Genomic DNA, 19,463 nt, shown 5'->3' with positions numbered 1-19,463 from the left:
AACCTGATGCAGTTTATCGGTTTCTTTCTTTTATTGAGGCCCCAAATGGGGTGTCCCCAGGTGTCCCCCAGGTGTCAGCTTGCGAATGCTGAGCAGAGGGGAAGAATTGCTTCCCTTTGCTTGCTGGCTAAGCCTTAGCTGTTGCAGCCCGGGATGTGGCTGGCTTTCAGGATATAGCAGATATTTCAGACTCGGCGCAAGTGAGGGAAAATAGAAGCATTGGAAAGTGCTACTCAGCAAGTCCGTCACTAATGTCATCTCATGTTTTTCTTTCACCTAGAATGTTCCACCTGATTTGTCCATCTGCACCTTTGTGCTGGAGCAGTCTCTGTCAGTACGGGCCCTCCAGGAAATGCTGGCTAACACAGAAGAAAAGGCAGAAGGGGTAAGTTATTAAATATTCACTTTTTTTCATCCTGCAAAATACAACAATTTTTTTCCCACCGCACCAGAGATTTCATGACTGGCACAAGCTTACAACATCATGAATTCCTTATGTTTAATTTTTTTCCCTTGCTATAGGAATGGTCTGATTTTTGAGAAATTTTAAACACTTGCAGCTTTCACTGAAACTTGCCAGAGTTGTAAATTCCCAACAATTTAACTGCGCTGCAGGTCAGCATAGAGCTACAAGAATGTTTTCATTTGAGATCTCATGATATGAAATATAAAGCTTGATCACTTCTTCAGAACAGCTAAGCTTTCTGAGGATTTCTGACTGTATCAAGTGACACTGTGAAATAGTCTTAAAATGACTTATATGTGTGCTGTTTTTCCCCTGGAATTATTTCATTATTTTAATTAATATTTCATAATTTTATTATGAAATTGATCTGTGTGGCCTGAACTAAAATGTCCTATAACTCACCTTTAGAGCTGGAAATAGGATGTTATTGAGTCTTGGTGGACAAGAAATACGGAAACTGACAGAATTTTTCAGTCTGGAAGAGGAAGCATATGGGAATACAGTTAATTGTTTGACTAGCAAATAGGTATTTACAAATAAATCATAGTAGTGTACTTAATGTTCTCTACTTTGGAATTAATTTGATTTGTTATGATGTAGTTGAGTGTTCCATATACACCGTGTAGGGTTAATTTGAATGCCATGCTCCAGCTCAAAACCTATAAACCGTCAGTGAGTGTAGGCCCAGGAGTTATACAGATAAAAGAGAAGTAGGGGTTAACCATAATTCAAGAAAGCTGGCAGGAAAGAAGCATGCTTCTGATGCTTCTGGGAATACCTTGAGAAAGCAAACTTTAAATTAACATAGAATAGTCAGTCCCATACAATGCCAGGCACTGAGACTGAAAATGGTGTTTGGGAAATGAAGTCCAGGAGCAGTCCCATGGGTGAGCCAAAGTGTGTGCTGTCAGTGAGAATTTGTTCCAAGGACTAACTTCAACAGCAAGAGAATGAAAAGCACATCTTAAGAGAAGAGGTGGTACCAGAGTAAGCAGATCCATGCTTCTAAATGGGGACCCCTCTTCCTTTAGTTTGGAAATACTGGAACCAAGAGCCAGCAATCTACAGGAAAAAAAATAATCTAAAAGAACAGGCACATACATGCATAATGTCAAAAATCACAGTCCAAACCCAAGGATGTGCAGTGATAACTGTGTACGGCATATATGTGAAGTAGACCAACAGTTTTCTTGCTGTTTATTCCCACCAGATGTGGTTAGGAGCAGGAACTAAAGAAAGTGTAGGGGAGTGTGTGGTAACGTAGTGCTATAGGGCAGAATAGAGTGAATGAAAAAACATTCAATTTTCCAATACAAAGTATTGAAATTTAAAAAAAAAATCTTAACATTAATTGGCAAATTTTCTGTTGGGCTGTCTTAACAGTTGGCCCAAGACTCTGCTAAAGTGAACATTTACTCTTAATACAGAGATCATACCTAGACAACATGGGATAAAGAACTGATTCTCTGCAGAATGGTTAGAAAATGTGAGCTTGGGGATTCTGCTGGGAAGAGGGCAGGCTGAAGAGAGCTTTGTAGAGGTCTCAGGTGGAACATTTGTGCTAGTTCTGGACTATTTTCTGTGCTAGATGTGAGCAGAGAAAGAAAAAGACTTTTGTAAGGCACAGTGACTGATGGCACCTACATACTCCAAGCTGGAAGAACCATGTTTGATGGTAATCTGGTGTTTCCTGGAAACAATTATTGATATTTTCCGTGCATAACCATGAAGGTCAGAGTTCTGGGCGTTCATATCCGTGCCTAAAGAAAAGTGATGGCAGTTGTACTGATGTACAGTGCTCTGTGCTCTCGGGTCTTCTGAGATGTGCAGAGGAAAGATAAAGCAAAGTCTCTGAGTGTGGTCATTATGTGGTTGTTACCTGTTTACAGAGTAGTTTACTGTGCTGTCAACACCTATTAAATCCCAACACTAGCAGAAGATACAGAGCTACAGCTACGCCAACCCAGATAGCTGGTGTTCGCTGAATAATGAATATATTCCTACTGCAAATTTTGCCTTGCTTCTGTGCAAATGCATTAGGAATTCGCCTGTGTGTCTCTTGCATACTGATATATTGATATTAGAAGAGAATAATCATGAGAATAGTAGCTTGTAAATGAACAAGAACATATAGTTGTCTGTGTCATTACTAATAAGTCTTTGGAAGCCCAAAGTAATGATAACACTAAAATGACTGAGTATGTACTTGCTGATAAATTAACAGAACTGACATTTGGTATCTCTAGGTAGTTTCTATGAAAAATATATAAAGTTTTCCTTTGCATTTATAAGTATTTATCATAGGGTAGGTACTTATGTAGGCAACTTCATGTTTGTTTGAAGTAACTTAGAACATGTGAGTTTTGCATTTAATGACTGATGTGGTTACTTTACGTTTTATGAGAAGAGATGATTTTGTGCATACATCTAGAGCACTGTATCTTCCTGGAGCAGCATAAATTTTTTATTTAGAATAATAGTGTTCTCTTTCATCTAGGAGAAGAAAGTATACAATTTCTTGAGACTGTTAGTATAGGCTGGATTCAATATCACTTCAGTTTTCTAATTGAAAGAAACCTGCAAAGGGAGGACTTTTCAGTCCTCAATTACTTTTCATTACATTAGAAATCATTAGGGCTGCTGTGCTTAAAAATGGTCTTCTTGTGCTTCTTTGCTTTCTGTGGTGTGAAATCTCTCGAATGCTGTGTTTATATAACCAGTATTCTTATTATATAACAGGTAAGTCAGCAGTAATGAAATGGTTGAGTAATATGAACAAAATGTCATGCTGACTTGAGTCAGAACAATAAAGAGCTTTCCTTGTGCTTAGGAAAGAATAAGTATATATGTGCACTAACTGGATTTGATTTTAATTCTCAATCAGAATGTATTAAATGTGCAAGACCTACCTCTGCAATAAATACCTACGTTTTTAGTGCAAGAATCCCCAAATGAGAATTTCCATACTTGATGAGATTTAGTGATCCATGTATCTGAGTATACCTACTTCTCTCTCCTGAATCAGCTAAACACTAATATCAAAGGCAACAGTGGAAAATGAGTGAAATTTCATAAGAAAGAACGTGTGTAGTGCTCTGTTTCTTCTAGCCCTAGGCACTAAGAGATTACTTTGTGCTCTGAGGTTTTATCATTTCCCTGTAAATACTGTGCTTAGCTCTGTCAGTTTATTAAAACATTGAAATTCATAGCTTGATTATATGATTTTGGTTTAAAAAAATAAAACCGCAGCCTGTTTTGTTTGCTCAGGGAGCATTATTTACACTTTCCATTTTAAACAGGTGAATTTTTGATTTTGCTGGAGACCTGAGTGCTGTAAGCTTGTGCTACTTTTATTGTTAGTTCACCCACAGAAAAGAACTAGCACAAGGGAAGGAAAAAGGGAGGAATCCTGTGGAAAGAGAATAATAAATAATCATGTAAATGGAGACTCTCATTACAGGTGTGCCCAGTGATTGGGACCTGGTCTCTTAGACACGCAGAATTTTAGCTGTACTGTCCTAGAGGGGCCTGCAGCCTAGGTATTATTTTGTAATTATTTTGACTTGGTTTTTGAGTGCAACTTTTTGTTCTTAGAAAAGCAGATGAAATATGAAAATAGAAATCCTTAGGTTTGCATATAGCATTTAAGACCAGAAAAAGCCTTCAGATCATCTATTCTTAGCCTGGTTGCTACATTTTTCCAGTGAGCCCTCTTAGGAGCCCAGTGCCTTGTGTTTCACTAGAGTTTGTCAGACTGAATGATCCTGAGACAGCAAATCCACAGCTTTCCAGGATAATTTAGGAACGGTTACCACAAGATATTGTAACTGTGTTTTGCTTCTGATTCTTTTACTCTGATTACTGTTTTTTTTTTTTTTTTTTGTGGGTACTGAGATGACATAGTGAAATCGGTTCCTAGAAGTTTTCCCTAATTTTCTTGGGAAAGGAAGCCTGGCTATCTATCCATTATTACTCTTCTATTGAGTAGCTTCTGAGCTTTCTGGACAATATAAACAATATTAGAAACAGAGGTAGATAGTTAGGATCTTCCAGATGTGATGGATATTACATAGGAGAAAGGAACCTAATTTTATGTCCCTGTAAGAGGAAAGGAATGCAAAGTTGGCTCTTTTACTTTACCATCAACTGCTCTTGTGCTGGTGTACCTTCTGCACTGCTGTCTTTTGCTCAGAAGAGGTGCCACAGGTACATGGGAAGGAAGTTGCCAGGTTTCAGGTGTGAGGAAGGGATTTCTAATTATTTGGCTTCTTTCAGTTTTGAGTTTTAAACATCTTTTCCATAAAAGTTAGACAACAGAGCCGTACGTAGTATGCCTTACCAATCTCACCTTTTATGACAAGCAAAATGATTTCCCTATGTCCTACTTGGACAATCCTGCCTGTGTATCCAGTAATTGCCTTAATTCTTATTTTCAATATGTTGTGTCTTGTTGATACTGATGATTTGTAAAAGATCTTACAATGATTCTTAACATCTGGATCCAGCATGCAGATTTCAGCCGTGATATATAGCAGGCAAAGTAGGTGATGATGCTGGTTATTACTAGTTCCCTGGCCAAAATCAGAGCCAGTATGCGTAGTTTTGAGCAAGCTTACATACTTTAAGTCTGTACTGATGACATACAAGTGAATTTTCCAGACTCTACAAAATTCTCCACCAGGTTGCTTTTCTATTCTGTGACAGTTCTAGAGCTGCCAAAAAAAAAAGGTATCTAGACATATTTGGCATCGAAAAACATCAGGTATTTTCTTAGCTTCTGTGGCCTTAGCAAATGATTTGGACTTTTGCCTGAAAGTGTTTTGTTTTTTTTTTTTTTTTAAATCACCCTCAAGTAAACAAGCTGCATTAAAAAAAAGCTATTAAAATAAAAATTTGCCAAGAGGGTATGCAAATTGAAATGAAGTGTAAGGTAACCTTCATAAAGACTATTGCTACTAACTCTTATTTGAAATATATTTCAAAGGGTTTTTTTTAATATGCTTTAATACAAATTATTTTTTTGAAAGGGAGAATTTGAGGATTTTAAACCCTCCTATCTGTACTTATATAAGAAGTGGCTAGTTTGAACTTTCATTCTATTCTATTTACTACTTCAAAGAGATCAAGAAAAACTTTGAGTACAGTGACTAGGTACAGGAAATTAAATTAGCTGGCATTTAAAGGATGTTTTACCGTAACTGAATAAACACGAAGTCATGTATCTTTTATATCAGCTAGAACAAAAACCTGCTTTTCTTTTGAAAGCAATAAGAGCTTGTGATTCCTTGAGTTACACTTGCTTTGCTTGGGTTTTCTGAAATATATCCAGCAGTCTCATGATATAAGTACTTTACTGCTCTTTGCCTTCTGATGTCTTTTATAGTCCTCTGTGATAATTATCATAAATGAGGCCATTGAAATTTGAAGACTCCAGGTTGTATGTTACATGCCATACCCTGGTGAAGATATTTATCTATATATACACAAACACACATGACATATAAATACACGTGGTACATGACTTGCTTTCACCTGCCAGTATGGTGTGTACGTCTTTGGGTGAGAGATGTTATATCCCATGCAGAGGATTGTTAACTTCATGTTTTCATTGGAATGATTGAGAACTCTTGGTAAACTGTCTTTCACAGTAGCTTTAATTATTTCTGTCAGCAGTGGTAAAGCCTTCTTTTCACTCTGGTCTACCAAAAGATGAGTGGGTGCCATGCCATCCCAATTTTATTGTTGTACCATCCATCCATGGTAAAATCTCCTTTCATTGCGAGAGTGAGAACTTCTGGAGCTCCTGTTTGCTGATCTGTGCTTTGTTCTACTAACAGGAGGTGTGTACATGAGGTTTTTTTTTGTTCAGGTATATATAGAAAAGCATGAGCCTCCTATATGGGGTGGTTTTGTGGTTTGGGATTCCACCACCACTCCCCCCCGCCCCCAATCAGCAAAGTGGGTGGAAAGTAAAATTCCTAATTCCTCTGCTAATGGCTAGGCTTCATGCTACATGAATTGCTCACTAGTAAAATCAGCTGCATTTGAGTGTAATGTGCTTCTATTAGAATTGTATTTTAATGACTCTTGCAGGACAGATGCACCAAACTCACTTATCCTGTATGGAACCAGATGGATTTCTCTCAGTTGCTTCTGTGGCCTTTCACATCAAATGTCAGCTTTTTGATTGCTTACTAGAAAAAATGTAATACTGGAATAAGTAAGGTTTTCTTTGTGTGTCATCTGTAGCAAGGAAGGGTATGTATATGTAGTTAAAATTTCCGTGTTTTGAATGACACCATATACCATGTACTACAATATGTCAGGATAGTGTAGGGCTCTCTAGTATTTATACTGAGATGATTTTAAGTGCTTATTCAGGAAGTCACACTGTATTTGTTCTTCACCTTCTGAATGAAAAACTTGGGGTAAACTTGGAGTCTTTCTTGTTATTTGTCTTCCTAGACTTCATGACATAGAAAAAAAATTGGCTCTCATTTGCGTTAATATGTTTGAAATTTGTTTACTTTTATGCAAAATGGGTAAAATCCTTTGTTAGTTTTCCTGCAAATTGATCTTAGTTGCCATTTTGTCTACTAAACACTTCCATGTGCATTTCTTTCCCAGTATTTGCACAGCAGCTCTGCTTTTCTGCTACTGCATGCCATGGAGATTTTCTGTGCTTGGAAGCTCTGTCCTGTTCTTCTGGTTGGTGATGAAAATGTGAAACACTGTCAATGCCACTGTCAACTCCTGAGGGATGTTCTTACATGGGGTGGTGGAGTGGGAAGAAAAAAAAGACAAAGAATGTTATCTCACATTTTCTTTCTCAGTAGAGACATTTAAGCACTTATGCAGCATGAAGACTTCCTGCTAAATGAATCTGTTGGAGTTTCTCAGATCTGCTCTTTGACTGATTGCGCTTGTGCCGTTCTCCTAGAGATTGAGGTTCAGAGCTGGAAGTAGACTTCTGTTTGATACTTTTGAGTGTTCTGAAAACTCGTCTGAAGCTGGACACTGGTCCTGAAACCAGAAAATGGATGTGCAAGATGATGTTTTTAGAACACTCAAGCACTGTTGCAGTGGGTTTAAATGCAGAAAGAACTGGAGCCAATTCAATTCTGCTGTTGAAGTGGAATGGAAAAGCTATGCATTTGAGAGGGAGACGGCAAAAATGACCTAAGCTTTCCCTGAGACCGCAGCTTTGCACAGCTCCAAAGTGGACTAGACACAAGGATTAAAACAAGAATTGGTTCAGATTCCATGTGGTCCTTGGAAAGAAGCTGAGTGTGGTGGGTTGACCCTGGCTGGGTGCCAGGTGCCCACCAAAGCTGCTTTATGACTCCCCTTCTCAGCTGGACAGGGGAGAGAAAATACAACAAGAAGCTTATGGGTCAAGATAAGGACAGGGAGGGATCATTCAGCAATTACGATCATGCACAAAATAGACTCCACTTGGGGGAAAAATTTAATTTGTTACCAATCAAATCAGAGTAGAGATAATGAGAACTAAAACCAAATCTTAAAACACTTTCCCCAACCCCTCCTTCTTCCTGGGCTCAACTTCACTCCCAATTCCTCCACCTCCTCCCCGCAAGCAGCGCAGGGGGACGGGGAATGGGGGTTGTGGTCAGTTCATCACATATTGTTTCTGCCACTCTCTTCCTCCTCAGGGGGACGACTCATCACACTCTTCCCCTGTTCCAGTGTGGGGTCTCTCCCACAGGAGACAGTCCTCCACGAACTTCTCCAATACAGACGGCTCCAGTGGGGGTCCCCTTTGGGATCACAAGTCCTGCCAGCAAACCTGCTCCAGCCTGGGCTCCTCTCTCCACTGGTCGAGCCAGGAGCTTGCTGCAGCACAGGCTTCCCACGGGGTCACAGCCTCCTTCAGGCACCCATCTGCTCTGGTGTGGAGTCCTCCATGGGCTGCAGGTGGGGATCTGCTCCACCGTGTAGCTCCATGGCTGCAGGGGCACAGCCGGCCTCACCATGGTCTTCCCCATGGGCTGCAGGGGAATCTCTGCTCCGGCACCTGGAACCCCCCCTGCCCCTCCTTCTGCTCTGAGCTGGGGGTCTGCAGAGCTGTTCCTCTCACATATCCTCACTCTCTCCGGCTGCAGTTGCTGTTGCTGTTTTTCCCCCCCCCTTTGTAAATACGTTATCCCAAAGGCGCTACCACCATCCCTGATGGGCTTGGCCTTGGCCAGGGGCAGGTCCATCTTGGAGCCGGCTGGCACTGGCTCTATAGGACACAGGGGAAGCTTCTGTCGTCTTCTCACAGAAGCCACCCCTGCAGCATCCCTGCCCAAACCTTGCCACGCAAACCCAGTATCCTGAGAATAGCTGGACAAAAAGCCGAAAAGCTGCTGACTGAAAATGCCTGGCGTGGGTCGCTGGAACTGGCACTTTGCTCTAATGAGCTGCCGTGAGAACAGCTGAGAAACATTGGCAGAGAGGTTAGGATGGAGAACACAAGGAGTGCTGTGGGGCTTTTATCTTGAGTGAGGAGAATAAGGGGTTTGTCTGTTTCTCTACCTTTTACCAGTCAATTCCATAGGCGTTATCCCCTTGCCATCTATTACCTATAGCTAGTTAACATAAAGGATGGCAACACACTGATACCATTCAGTAAAGATTCCCTGTTAAGTCCTGGAAGAGTTGGGTTTTTTTCTTAGGGTGTGGTTTTTTTTTAAATGAAATTTAAGCACAGAGAAATTGGAAATGGTGCAGTTAAATTTGTCTTTAGAACCACATGACTAATTTTTTGCAGTGGTTGGAAATAGTGTACTAAATGGCATTTAGGCAAAAAAAGAGCTAAAACCCCCAAATTCTCACATTCAAATGCTGCTCCATTTGTGAGGTATTTGTGAGATTAGTGTTACAGTACTGAACAGCATAAAAGTGATGGCATTTAATCATTATGTCTTTAGTTGAGAGTTTTTTTTTACATTGTGTTTTCCTCTTCTTTTGCAATGCACACAGTTATAATCCAAATTATTTGTAAGGCCTAAGACCTTACATTAAATAAGCTATAATTTTAATTTTTGACAGATTATAAATTTATTTTGAGAATGGAAATTAGGCAATATTTTAAACAGTTTGTTAATAATGCTATATAAACATCTCATACTATATATGAAAATCATCCAAATTTGCATTCGTTTGTGCTGTAATTGCTTCTTGTAGGGATAGTTTTCTGCTAGGTGGATGCAAAATTTCAAAAATAGAGGGATCCTTTGTCTCATTTTAGTGGCTTATAACAGCAAGTTTAAAGACTATTTAGATGGCTGGTGCAAAATGCTATCAGTGTAGGAAATATGTAGCAGTGCTATTCAGGCTGGGAGTGTGGAAAAGGTTAATGGTGTAGCAGTGCTGTGGAACAAGAAAGTCGGCTGCTATGCAGCAGCTCTGTAGGACCTCAGAGTGGCTGCAGCTGGAAGATGACACAGGTGATTCTTCCTCTTGAAATGTGTGTGCAGTGTGCCGGTCCTCCAGGAGGTACCGTGCCAACGCCTTCTGTGGTGATTAAAAAAACCCTCACCCTAAGCTTCAAATTTGGTCAAGATTTTCTTGATGCACGCTTGTTTCTACCTCTCCTTATCTTGCAGGGTTCAACACCCTGGGGTGCTTTTGATGCTAATGATGCTCTATATGCATCGTTGAATTCCGTATTGTTCAAGTTTGGATGTGAACAGTCCTCCCCAAAGGGGTAGCAATTGAATGGCAGCAACAGGGGTAGCATTTAAAAGAAAAGAAGAGAGTGAGCTGGGGTTGTGAGACTGAGTAGGAGTGAACAGACTGGATTCCAGTCCTGAACAGCAAATGGGAAGGAATTGAGTTTGGGGAGGAGCAGGGTTCATCTCTGTATTACTTGTGCGGTGTGTCAGAGTTGGTGATAAAACGTGCATGGTTTCCTGATGGTTGTCACTGAACAGGTCTGGATAGGTGCTATAAGCACGAGGATACATCTGCATGTACGTAACTGCGTCTCCCCACGGCAGTAAGAAACTTCTGTTTGAATCCACGGTAGCTACATCACTGAGTGAATCTACAAGTTCTTAGCAAAAATGACAGGTCTGAGAAAGGTGTTACTTCATACCTAAAAACTATTTGTGGAAAAATGACTTCTTTTGATGCCCAGCCATTACTTAGCGACTGTGGTAGTGTAGATTCGTTGAGAATGTATGGTTTTTGGTTTTGGAAGGTCGTGCTGGAGAGTCATCAAACGTTTTGTTTCAGTAACAGTAGTAAAACCAAAACCGTCCAAGCAGGTGAGTGTTATCGGTCTATTGGTCTAAGTGTTTAAGAACTACCGTAGTGTGAGAGTTACAGCACTCCAGGTCTAAAGTTAACAGGCAGATTTGGGTTTTGTTTCTCTCCTATCATAGAGAATTACCATTTTTTATTTACTTACAAGGATGGCAACAACTCTTGATTTGGGGATAGGGGAAGGAATGTGAAAGAAATGACGTGGTTTAGGACCAGGGGTGTAAGTGAACAGAGAAAGGCTGAGAAGAGGGAGCAGCTCTGTTGGCAAAGGTAACATTCTGCCTCTGGGCTCCAGCTGCCTGATTTATAGCGTAGGTTGGGACCTGAGTGCAGCAGAGGCTATGAACCCCTGCTCTTCACAGGAACACTATCTTGCCTTTTTGAACAACAGGACTGTTCATTCAATGAGGTCATTGAATGACATCAGCTAAGCTCACCTCAGAGCAGCAGGGTTGCAGGTCTTGAGATGAGCTCAAAACTGAACGGGAACTATAAACCAAGATCTTGCCTGAGCGTGCCATCGGGGTCACTCAGCCTTTCCTGAACTGGGGTTTTAGTTTAGAGCACTCGCGCGGCCGCTCTGCGGGCAGGGCCTTGTCCCAGCGAGGGGCAGGACTGCAGGCTCCTGGGCAGCCCTGGCTGGGCAGGGAGCTGCCGACCGACCGCAGCCGCCTGTGCCGCCGGCCCGCTGAGCCACGTTTTGCCTCCGTGATGGGTAGCGGGTCCCCTGCCAGCAGGTTCCGTTTCGGAGTGTCTGCAGAATCTCAGCTGCGGTAAAGGCTCCCGCTGAGTTCCTGCTGGCAGCCTGGACTGAGTCCTTCCCTTTCACGCCTGTTAAATACACGTGTATATATACACACGTATATACATTCAGGTTAGAAGGAGTGTGCTCTTCTTGACTCTTCCTGAGCTCTTTGTAGGTATCTGTCCTTTAGTTTTCACATTAAAATTGAAGCCTGTGCTTTTAGAGCACTGTCAACATGGTAAGGAAGAAGGGGAGGTATTATCCCCTCATTCATTGCTTTTGTAAGGCCTTTGATCTTGACCCATAAATGGCTTTTTGATAAGCCTGTGATAGCTGCTGAGCTCTGAAGATTGTCTTCCTTTTCCCTAGCAGTCTCCTCTTTCTGCCTAGGCTTCAGCCTTTTCCAGTGTTGCTGGTAGTAGTAGGTGGTAAAAATGCATTCCTTAGTTTTCTTTATGGCAACAGCATACCTTGAAATAGGCAGAACAAAGCAGAGAAACTTGAAAAGAACGGGGGGCACGCAGGCTGGCTGCTGGCAGTAAACCTGGCTTCTGTTTGATTGTTGTCATCTGCTTTAGACCGAATTCATTTGGGCTGTGAAGTCCTGTGTATGATTTTTGTAGTTAATGCTTTTTGTGCAGATACTGCTGACGGAGTGGAATGTGCTTGTAATTATGGCAGTACACGCAGCTTCCACTCCTGAAGCAGCCTTTGGTAGCTGACAGTCTGTTAGTAAATATGCAGAACACTTACTTTTCATGAAAGAAGTTTCTATTTTAAAAATACTGGGATGAGTCACGGAATATAATGGTACATACAGAGCAGAAGGAAAGGGACAATTTTGGCAATCCTGTTTTTTCACAGGTAGTGTGGTGGGTTTTTTTTTTTTTTTTTAGTGGCAATTATTTATGTGGTAAATTCATGTTAACATAGTGTATAGGGCATGTCGTGGTAGGACAAGGGGTAACGGCTTTAAACTGAAAGTGGGTAGATTTAGATTAGATCTAAAGAAGAAAGCCTTCACGGTGAGGGTGGTGAGGCACTGGTAACAGTGGCCCAGAGAAGCTGTGGATGCCCCATCCCTGGAAGTGTTCAAGGCCGGGCTGGATGGGGCTTTGAGCGACCTGGTCTAGTGGAAGGTGTCCCTGCCCATGGCAGGGGGGTTGGAACCAGGTGATCTTTAAAGGTCCTTTCCAACCCAAACCATTCTATGATTCTATATACAGGTCATTTAGCGGCAGACTATTTTAGTTAACTGGGTATTTGTGCTATTTTGCTCTTTTAGTAAAATTCCATTTCCAGGTGGTGTTTGTTTAGCTTACAAGCAGTTTACTGTGTATAGCTCTACTTCTTCAAAAGAACTTGTGCATTTGTCCAAACTGTAATAAAGTCAGTAACTGATAAATCCTTTTAATGTTCCAAGGAATTTCAGATGAGGCTTCTTATTCTTTCTCCTAGCCATGTGTCACTACTTTTTACGTACATTACTGAGTGAAATGCAAAGCCTTCATTTTAAAGAAGGAACTTGTTGGTGGGTTCTATACTTGTAAATGCAGTGTTTTGGGTAGCTTAATAAATGCTAAAGTATTTTTAGAGCTTTTTACATAGAAATCAAAATTTAAACACAGTAATCTCATTATCTTGGTATTGAGAATCATTCATTTCAGATCAGAAGTATTTTTGTCTCTGGTACTCAACTAAATCTTGTGACATATTATGTTGCTGAATTTTTTTTTTCTTCAAGTTACTTATTCTGTTGTTGAGGAGTGATGAACATTTCATAGTTTCATTCAAATTTTGCAAGGTCAAGGTAAAAGGTCTTAATGTTTCTCTTAAATTAGAAGGAATATGCCGTGAACCAAACTTAAAGAACTTGGCATGAACTCTTTTTATTTGTGCTTATGTTGGGATAGGAAAAATAGTCCTGTTGTTTCACAGCTAAGCGTTTAAGACTTGTAAATTGATTATTTCATCATTGCATATTGGAAGGTGCTAACGCATTTCTTTCAATCTTTCGGTACATATTTTAGGCAGTGAATGCTACAACTAATCCACTCATTTGACTTTGTTGTAGCCCTACATTTGTTATATGCAGACTTGGTATTGCCCAGCCTTTTTATAGCATTTCTTTAATGAGGAAAATAACATATAGGAAACATCCTTATATGCTTCTTTATTACTGCAGGAAGTATGAGACTCCAGTGCTCCTTATGACTCTGAGTATTGCAAGAAGCTGCAAAGTAGAAAATAAAACTTTATTAGGGAACTGAGACCTTTGTGTTGACAGTTGAGACTCAGACTTGCTGCAATTCAGTATTGCACACTGTTTAGCCTTTTTGTGGCTCAGATGTTTGCACCCACCCAACTTGCCTAGTCCATTCTCAGCTCATGAATACCATGGCATGGGTTGAGAGGAGAAAGAATGCATGTGATAGACTTTCTACTGAGATTTCTGCTGAAATCCCAGTGACTTTTCCTACTTTTCCAGGGAAATCCTACTTTCGTAGATGATTTCAGGATTTTTCTGTCTTGATTTAAAACAGTAGAGAAAGAATACCGTAATACAGAGATATCTTTAGGACATTTAAAAGCTCAAGCAAGGGATTAATGGCATAAACTGATTTGTTCATCTTCAGAGTAAAATTTGATAATTTCTGCTTGATACAGTTTATTAGTGAAGTACAAAGATTCTCTTGCTATATGCTAAAATATTTAGGAAAGCATTTTTTTCCCCCTCTGGCATCAATTGTCTTGTTCAGAATGTCTTTTATCACAAGCCAATCTTTGGAATCTTTTGTGAGTAGGACAGTGTTTATGGGCTTTCCTTGTAACTGCAAATGCAAATCAAAAACTGTAAATGCAAATGTCCCGAGGGTTTGGAGGCTACAAATATAGATGGTGGTTTGAATACAATACAGTAGGAAGCATTTTCTAAATTCTTTTGCTCATGCTTATTCTGCATATATAGGAATTTTTGGTTCATAGCAATGTCCTTTTTATAATCTAACTCTATTTCATGAAGGGAACTTGCAACACTTGGGCTTCTTAACTCTGGGCGGACTTTTCATTTCCATCAGTTTCCTGTTTTTCTTTGGCATATTGGATCAGTTCAGACTGTGAGCACGATTAGACTAATCAAGGTCAAATTCAGAAAGCCAAGTATGAAGGAACCCTACTGTAGCTAGGATTTGGAAAGAGCTTCCTGAAAATGAGATTAAGAAGGTGATGATTAAAGGGTGTGATACAAACACATAACATTCACTTCAATCTGTGAGGAAATGCTTAGCTAAAAGGTTCATTTGTTTTTCAGCTTACGTTGCCCCTATGCATAGTTCAGGGTTTTTTTAATAAATAGTGTTATGCATTGAATTAGTTATCCTTCTAATATAAACCTGACACTGATTTTTGCACTGATTTCAGAGTACAGCAATGAAAGACAGGTATCTGCTTCTTTTGCATTGGAGTAACTTTTAAAAAATTTCTTTTGATAGTCTTTATTTCCTTTGTTTATGCTGTTATTTTTGATCTGCTGCATATTTTTCCACAGCTGTGGGATCGATAGTTTTTATACATTGTTGTCTCATTCCTGTTACTGACAGAAGATCTTAACTGTGGAGCAAAACTGATTGATCAGTATACAGCCTGGTTATTGGCACTAATATCTGACTTTTCTTTCCTCCCTTAGTAACATTAGCTCCAGAATGTCTTTGTTTTCCTCTAGATGTCACAGTCTCTCCCCTTCCCGATCCAATTACATTATAAAAGCACTGAAATACAGATAGAAATAATTCCTGGATAACAAGAGAAAATACCCGTAAAACAAGTATGTCCATTAACATCTATTTAAAAGTCTCTTTTATACTGTGGTAAAACATTGTAATTAATCCTAGGAATTCTTCAGATTTGTGCACTCATAAATCCATGACAGACCTTATTAAGAGAATGAAAGCATTTGATTGCACACATTGTGTGTGCATTCTAAGCTAAATTGTTTCTGTAATATGAAAAATTTTAATTTCACAACCTCTCTTCCAATATTTGACAACTTCATTTTTCAGGGAAATGCTGTCTGCAGATACCCATCAGTTAGGCAGAGTTCCCACCAAACTGCATCATGAGCTTATTAACTCCCATTTAATCATCCAGTCATGGCTCATTAATCACTTCTCCTGGTGCCTTGTTTTAATAAAATCTGTTTTCCGTGCCACTGACCAGCAAAGTGCTGTTTAATTTTACGTGTGGGGTAGCCTTCGCTGAAGGGAGGAAAATACAGCCCTTCTCCACTGATCTGAAGGGCCTTGTGTGAAGGAATCAGCACATACAAGTGTCTTGTGTGTATAATTCTGCGTTTAAGAGACAGGGAAGACGTGTGTCTCCTCACAGAGCTAAAAAGGTTTCCCATGCTGCGGGGAAGGAATGGAGGCATTTCGGGACAGGAATGCAACTGTAGCTGGTGGATTTTTGAATATCCAAATAATCTATCTCCAACTGTGGAACACTGAATTCATTAATTGCTTTGTATTAGTAAGCAGCAAGATAACACGGAGGGCTGGCGGCTTTATCATTTTCTCAGCATGGGAGGATGGAGAAAGTAATTTAATCCCTCGTGCAAATGGAAAAAGTGTTTTGCAAATGCAAAACACTCCCGATTTTCTTTTAATAAGTGTTGTGTATATTAATTAATAAACTAAGTTATCAAGGTACTTCCTTAAGAAAAAAAAAAAAAAAACCGATTGGCAGTGAAATGCACTCTTGACAATTTAAGCTCTCTGATTTACACTACAGTTGCCTAGTTAATAATATATCTGAAAGCTAAGAGCAGTTGTTGTGAATATGATAGGCTGAAAATGTTTTCAGGTTTGCTAACAGAAGCCCCACATGTAGGAAGAGTCAGAAACAAACCAGAGGTCTCTTAAAAAACAAAACAGAGCTCTTTTAATTTCCTAGCACTGACCAGGAAGTTGACCAGGAAGTTTTCTCTTTTGACAAGTCATAGGCAAGAATTATTTTTTTAAATCAAACTTTTGAGCAAGAAGTCTAAACTATAGCTTGAAACAAGGATCTAAAACAATTGTAAGGTTTCAACATGTGTCACTAATCAACTCTAAGTTTTGCAAATTTCTTAATATATGGAAGGTTATTGATTACATGATTTTTTTGACTTTAATATAGAATTCTTTAGCCTCATAACTCTGTGATTATGCTTAACGGCCTACTCTCACAGTCCTTAGGCTGTATTTGGCTCAATGCTAACATTGTACCTATGTGTAAACGGTTAATCATGACTAAGTCAGCCCTCATGAAAATTAAAACAAAGAAGAGTTAAGAGCAAGGACTGAGAGATTGAAGAGAACAGAGACGATACCTTAACCTTGAGCGTAGGGACAGGCTGGCACGAATGCTCTAACATCCTTGTTAGAGCACTCCTTTCTTTCATAAGAAGGACCCACTTGGCTGGACAACAGAAGAGGCAAACATCCAAGGAGAAGAAATTATCCTCAAGAGACCTGTGACCATGAGGGAAAAAGGAGTAGGGGGCTGATCCCCAAACGACCACCCACGACCACCCGAGACCCCCGCGCATGCGTAGTGTAATTTTGCAACGCCAGCATTATGGAAATGTAATAGCTAAGCAAGGAGGCGGTGATTTCTTGGAAAATGTGTGAATATTCATGTCTTTAAGGTATATAAAGGATGAACTTTTGTTTCAGCGCACGCATGTTAGGAGGAGATATCCCCCATGCGTCCAGAGCTGCAATAAAGATGTCTGCTTAACAACACTTTGATGTTATTGAGTTTAAATTTCTTAAGTTTGGATTTCTTTGAATCAGCTTCTTATTTCTATAGTTTATTTGAGTGTTTTCATTAGTCTAAGTGTTGTCTGCGGGTGCCAGGTGTAAGTCACTGTATTAACAAAATATTGTAGCAGTAATTTTCTTCAGAAATTCTTTGGGTAAGTCTTCATCAGGTAGTGGTGTGGCAGAAGAGAGACAGAGCTGGTATGTCCAGCAACATTAGCTTGTGCTTCCAAACTTTGACTTTGCATAATGTAAATGCTGCTCACTGCAAAGAAAGAGAGAGAAAGAAGAGAAAGGGGAAGAGAGAAAGTAGAGAAAGAAGTGGAGCTCAAAGCATTTCATGCAGCATGGGCCTTTGTATCATGCAGATGGACTTAGCAGCTACCAGTGGAAAGCTTTATGAAAAGATGAGGTAGTTTAGAGGCTTATTCTACTTAAAATCCTTACTATTCTCACCTATGGAATGTGGCAGCTCTAGAGATGCCACACTGCTAACAGGAGAACAGGAAATAGGGCAGGGAAAAAAATGCAAAAGTTTCGCAGATAAAACAAATACTGTCATTTTCTCCTCAGTGTACCTTATTTAGCATCAGAAGTGATTCTTAGCAGGCCATTTCAAGTAAGGAATAATTCAAAAAGAATAAGACTTGGCTTTGATCAACCGCACTTCGATCAAAAGTAAACACTGGAAAAAAATCAGAAAGCGCAGGCACTGCGTTTTTGCGCTCTGCTTATCCTCAGGGAGAGGCAAGGACAGGAATAAAATCATTAACTATTTCAAACCACATAATCGTGACAAGCAAATATTTGCAGCCCAGCACGTGGGCTTTTCTCTTGAGTGTGCCATATTTGGAATGAGGATGTATGAGGACGTATGGCATAAAATTTTTATCATCCCAGACAAGTTTCCTATTTTGAAGGTAGATGGCAGGCCTTTTTCCAGCCTTACCATGGCCGTTGCATCCCTAATGTGCGCAAAGTTTTCTTTCCAGGGTGATGGACAGTAACAACTGACTTTGGGGGGAAAGATTAATTAATTTATTTCTTCTTAGTTAAGCTTTCTCATCTAGGTTGCGTACAGAGAAGGAGCTAAACCAAGCAGGCATGAAAGCACAGCTCTTGAAGCATCTTGAAGACAAAAGTCTGCAATGGAAGACAATCCTGTGCTGGAAGAGAAGACATATCATCAGTGAACTTGTTGAATATTAAATTCAGGAAATCAAGGTGTCTATGAAGATAATCAAGTGTTCTAACAGAAACAAAAATACAATTCAATTTGGAATCTGTCTAGTTCAATTCTAGTTACTCTTATCCTGCTTATCTCTATTAGAGAGTTTTAGACAGAGGTTTTGCTATATGTTCTCAGTTTTCTTAACTGAGAAATGGGAAAAAAAAACTTTTCTAATAATTTTTTCCTGTTTCAGTTCAGAAAAATGGGTACAAGCATAGAGGAAGATATAAATTCCACTAGCTCAAATGTGTTGCTTTCTTGCTTCATTGAGATTTCAGGTCACAGTCCCACCTGTGGATCATGGCAGTGTATCTATTGCAGTTTTCATAAATAGTTGTAAAGAATGTGATTAGCCATAGTCAGCTAAGATTCTCCTATACTGTGTGGCATAAAGTTCTGTAGTGTTTTTGTATGATGCTCAAGCAGATGAAAGAAAACAGAATACAGAAGCCAGAGTTAGGAATGGTAGGCTGTTGTGCGCAGCTTGAAGCAGCTTACTTTCCAGCTTTGTGTGCTAGTAATTAATATTGCTGTATTAGTGGATGTTCAGCGCATGTTCTGTGAGCTTGCTTTATGTCAAGATTTAAAAAGTCAGTTTGTGAATGACTCCTCATAATGGTGAAAAAGTCCCTCTTTATTGATCTTTATCTAGTTCATGACTCCTTATGACAAGAGAAAACAGAAGTAACACGACTGTGTTCCTGCTGTTTTGACTGGCTTTTATGTCTGGTTAATGTGGTGCTGGATATCTGCAGCGCTCAGAAAAAATGGTTGGAAAACCAGCCCTCCAGTTTGGATTAAATGCACTTAAAATGAAAGCTTGACTGAAAGATTGGAGCTTTTACATGCCTCTGAGAAGTCAGTAAATGCAGATCATTCTCTGAAGTTTCTGGATTAGCATTGCAGTAAATGATTAAATCATGGCTGCATGTTCCTTGTGGAGGACTTCTT

At 39.8% G+C, this 19,463-nt stretch overlaps 1 protein-coding gene across 1 annotated transcript in view; it reads left to right on the top strand.

Annotated features, from left to right (window-relative positions):
* LOC104619753 (ryanodine receptor 2-like) overlaps positions 1 to 19,463 on the top strand; it is a gene marked incomplete at its 3' end in the record, with an annotated part of 101,790 nt that overhangs the window by 317 nt on the left and 82,010 nt on the right. The window contains exon 2 of the mRNA XM_010285745.1: positions 281 to 385. Within this exon, the coding sequence (XP_010284047.1) occupies positions 281 to 385 (105 nt within the window). The remainder of the gene's footprint in view (positions 1 to 280; positions 386 to 19,463) is intronic.

Source organism: Phaethon lepturus, unplaced genomic scaffold (genome assembly GCF_000687285.1).
Source record: "Phaethon lepturus isolate BGI_N335 unplaced genomic scaffold, ASM68728v1 scaffold2364, whole genome shotgun sequence".
Classification (NCBI taxonomy): domain Eukaryota; kingdom Metazoa; phylum Chordata; class Aves; order Phaethontiformes; family Phaethontidae; genus Phaethon; species Phaethon lepturus.
Note: the sequence above shows the minus strand (reverse complement) of the source record. Positions and strands in the feature narration are given on the sequence as shown.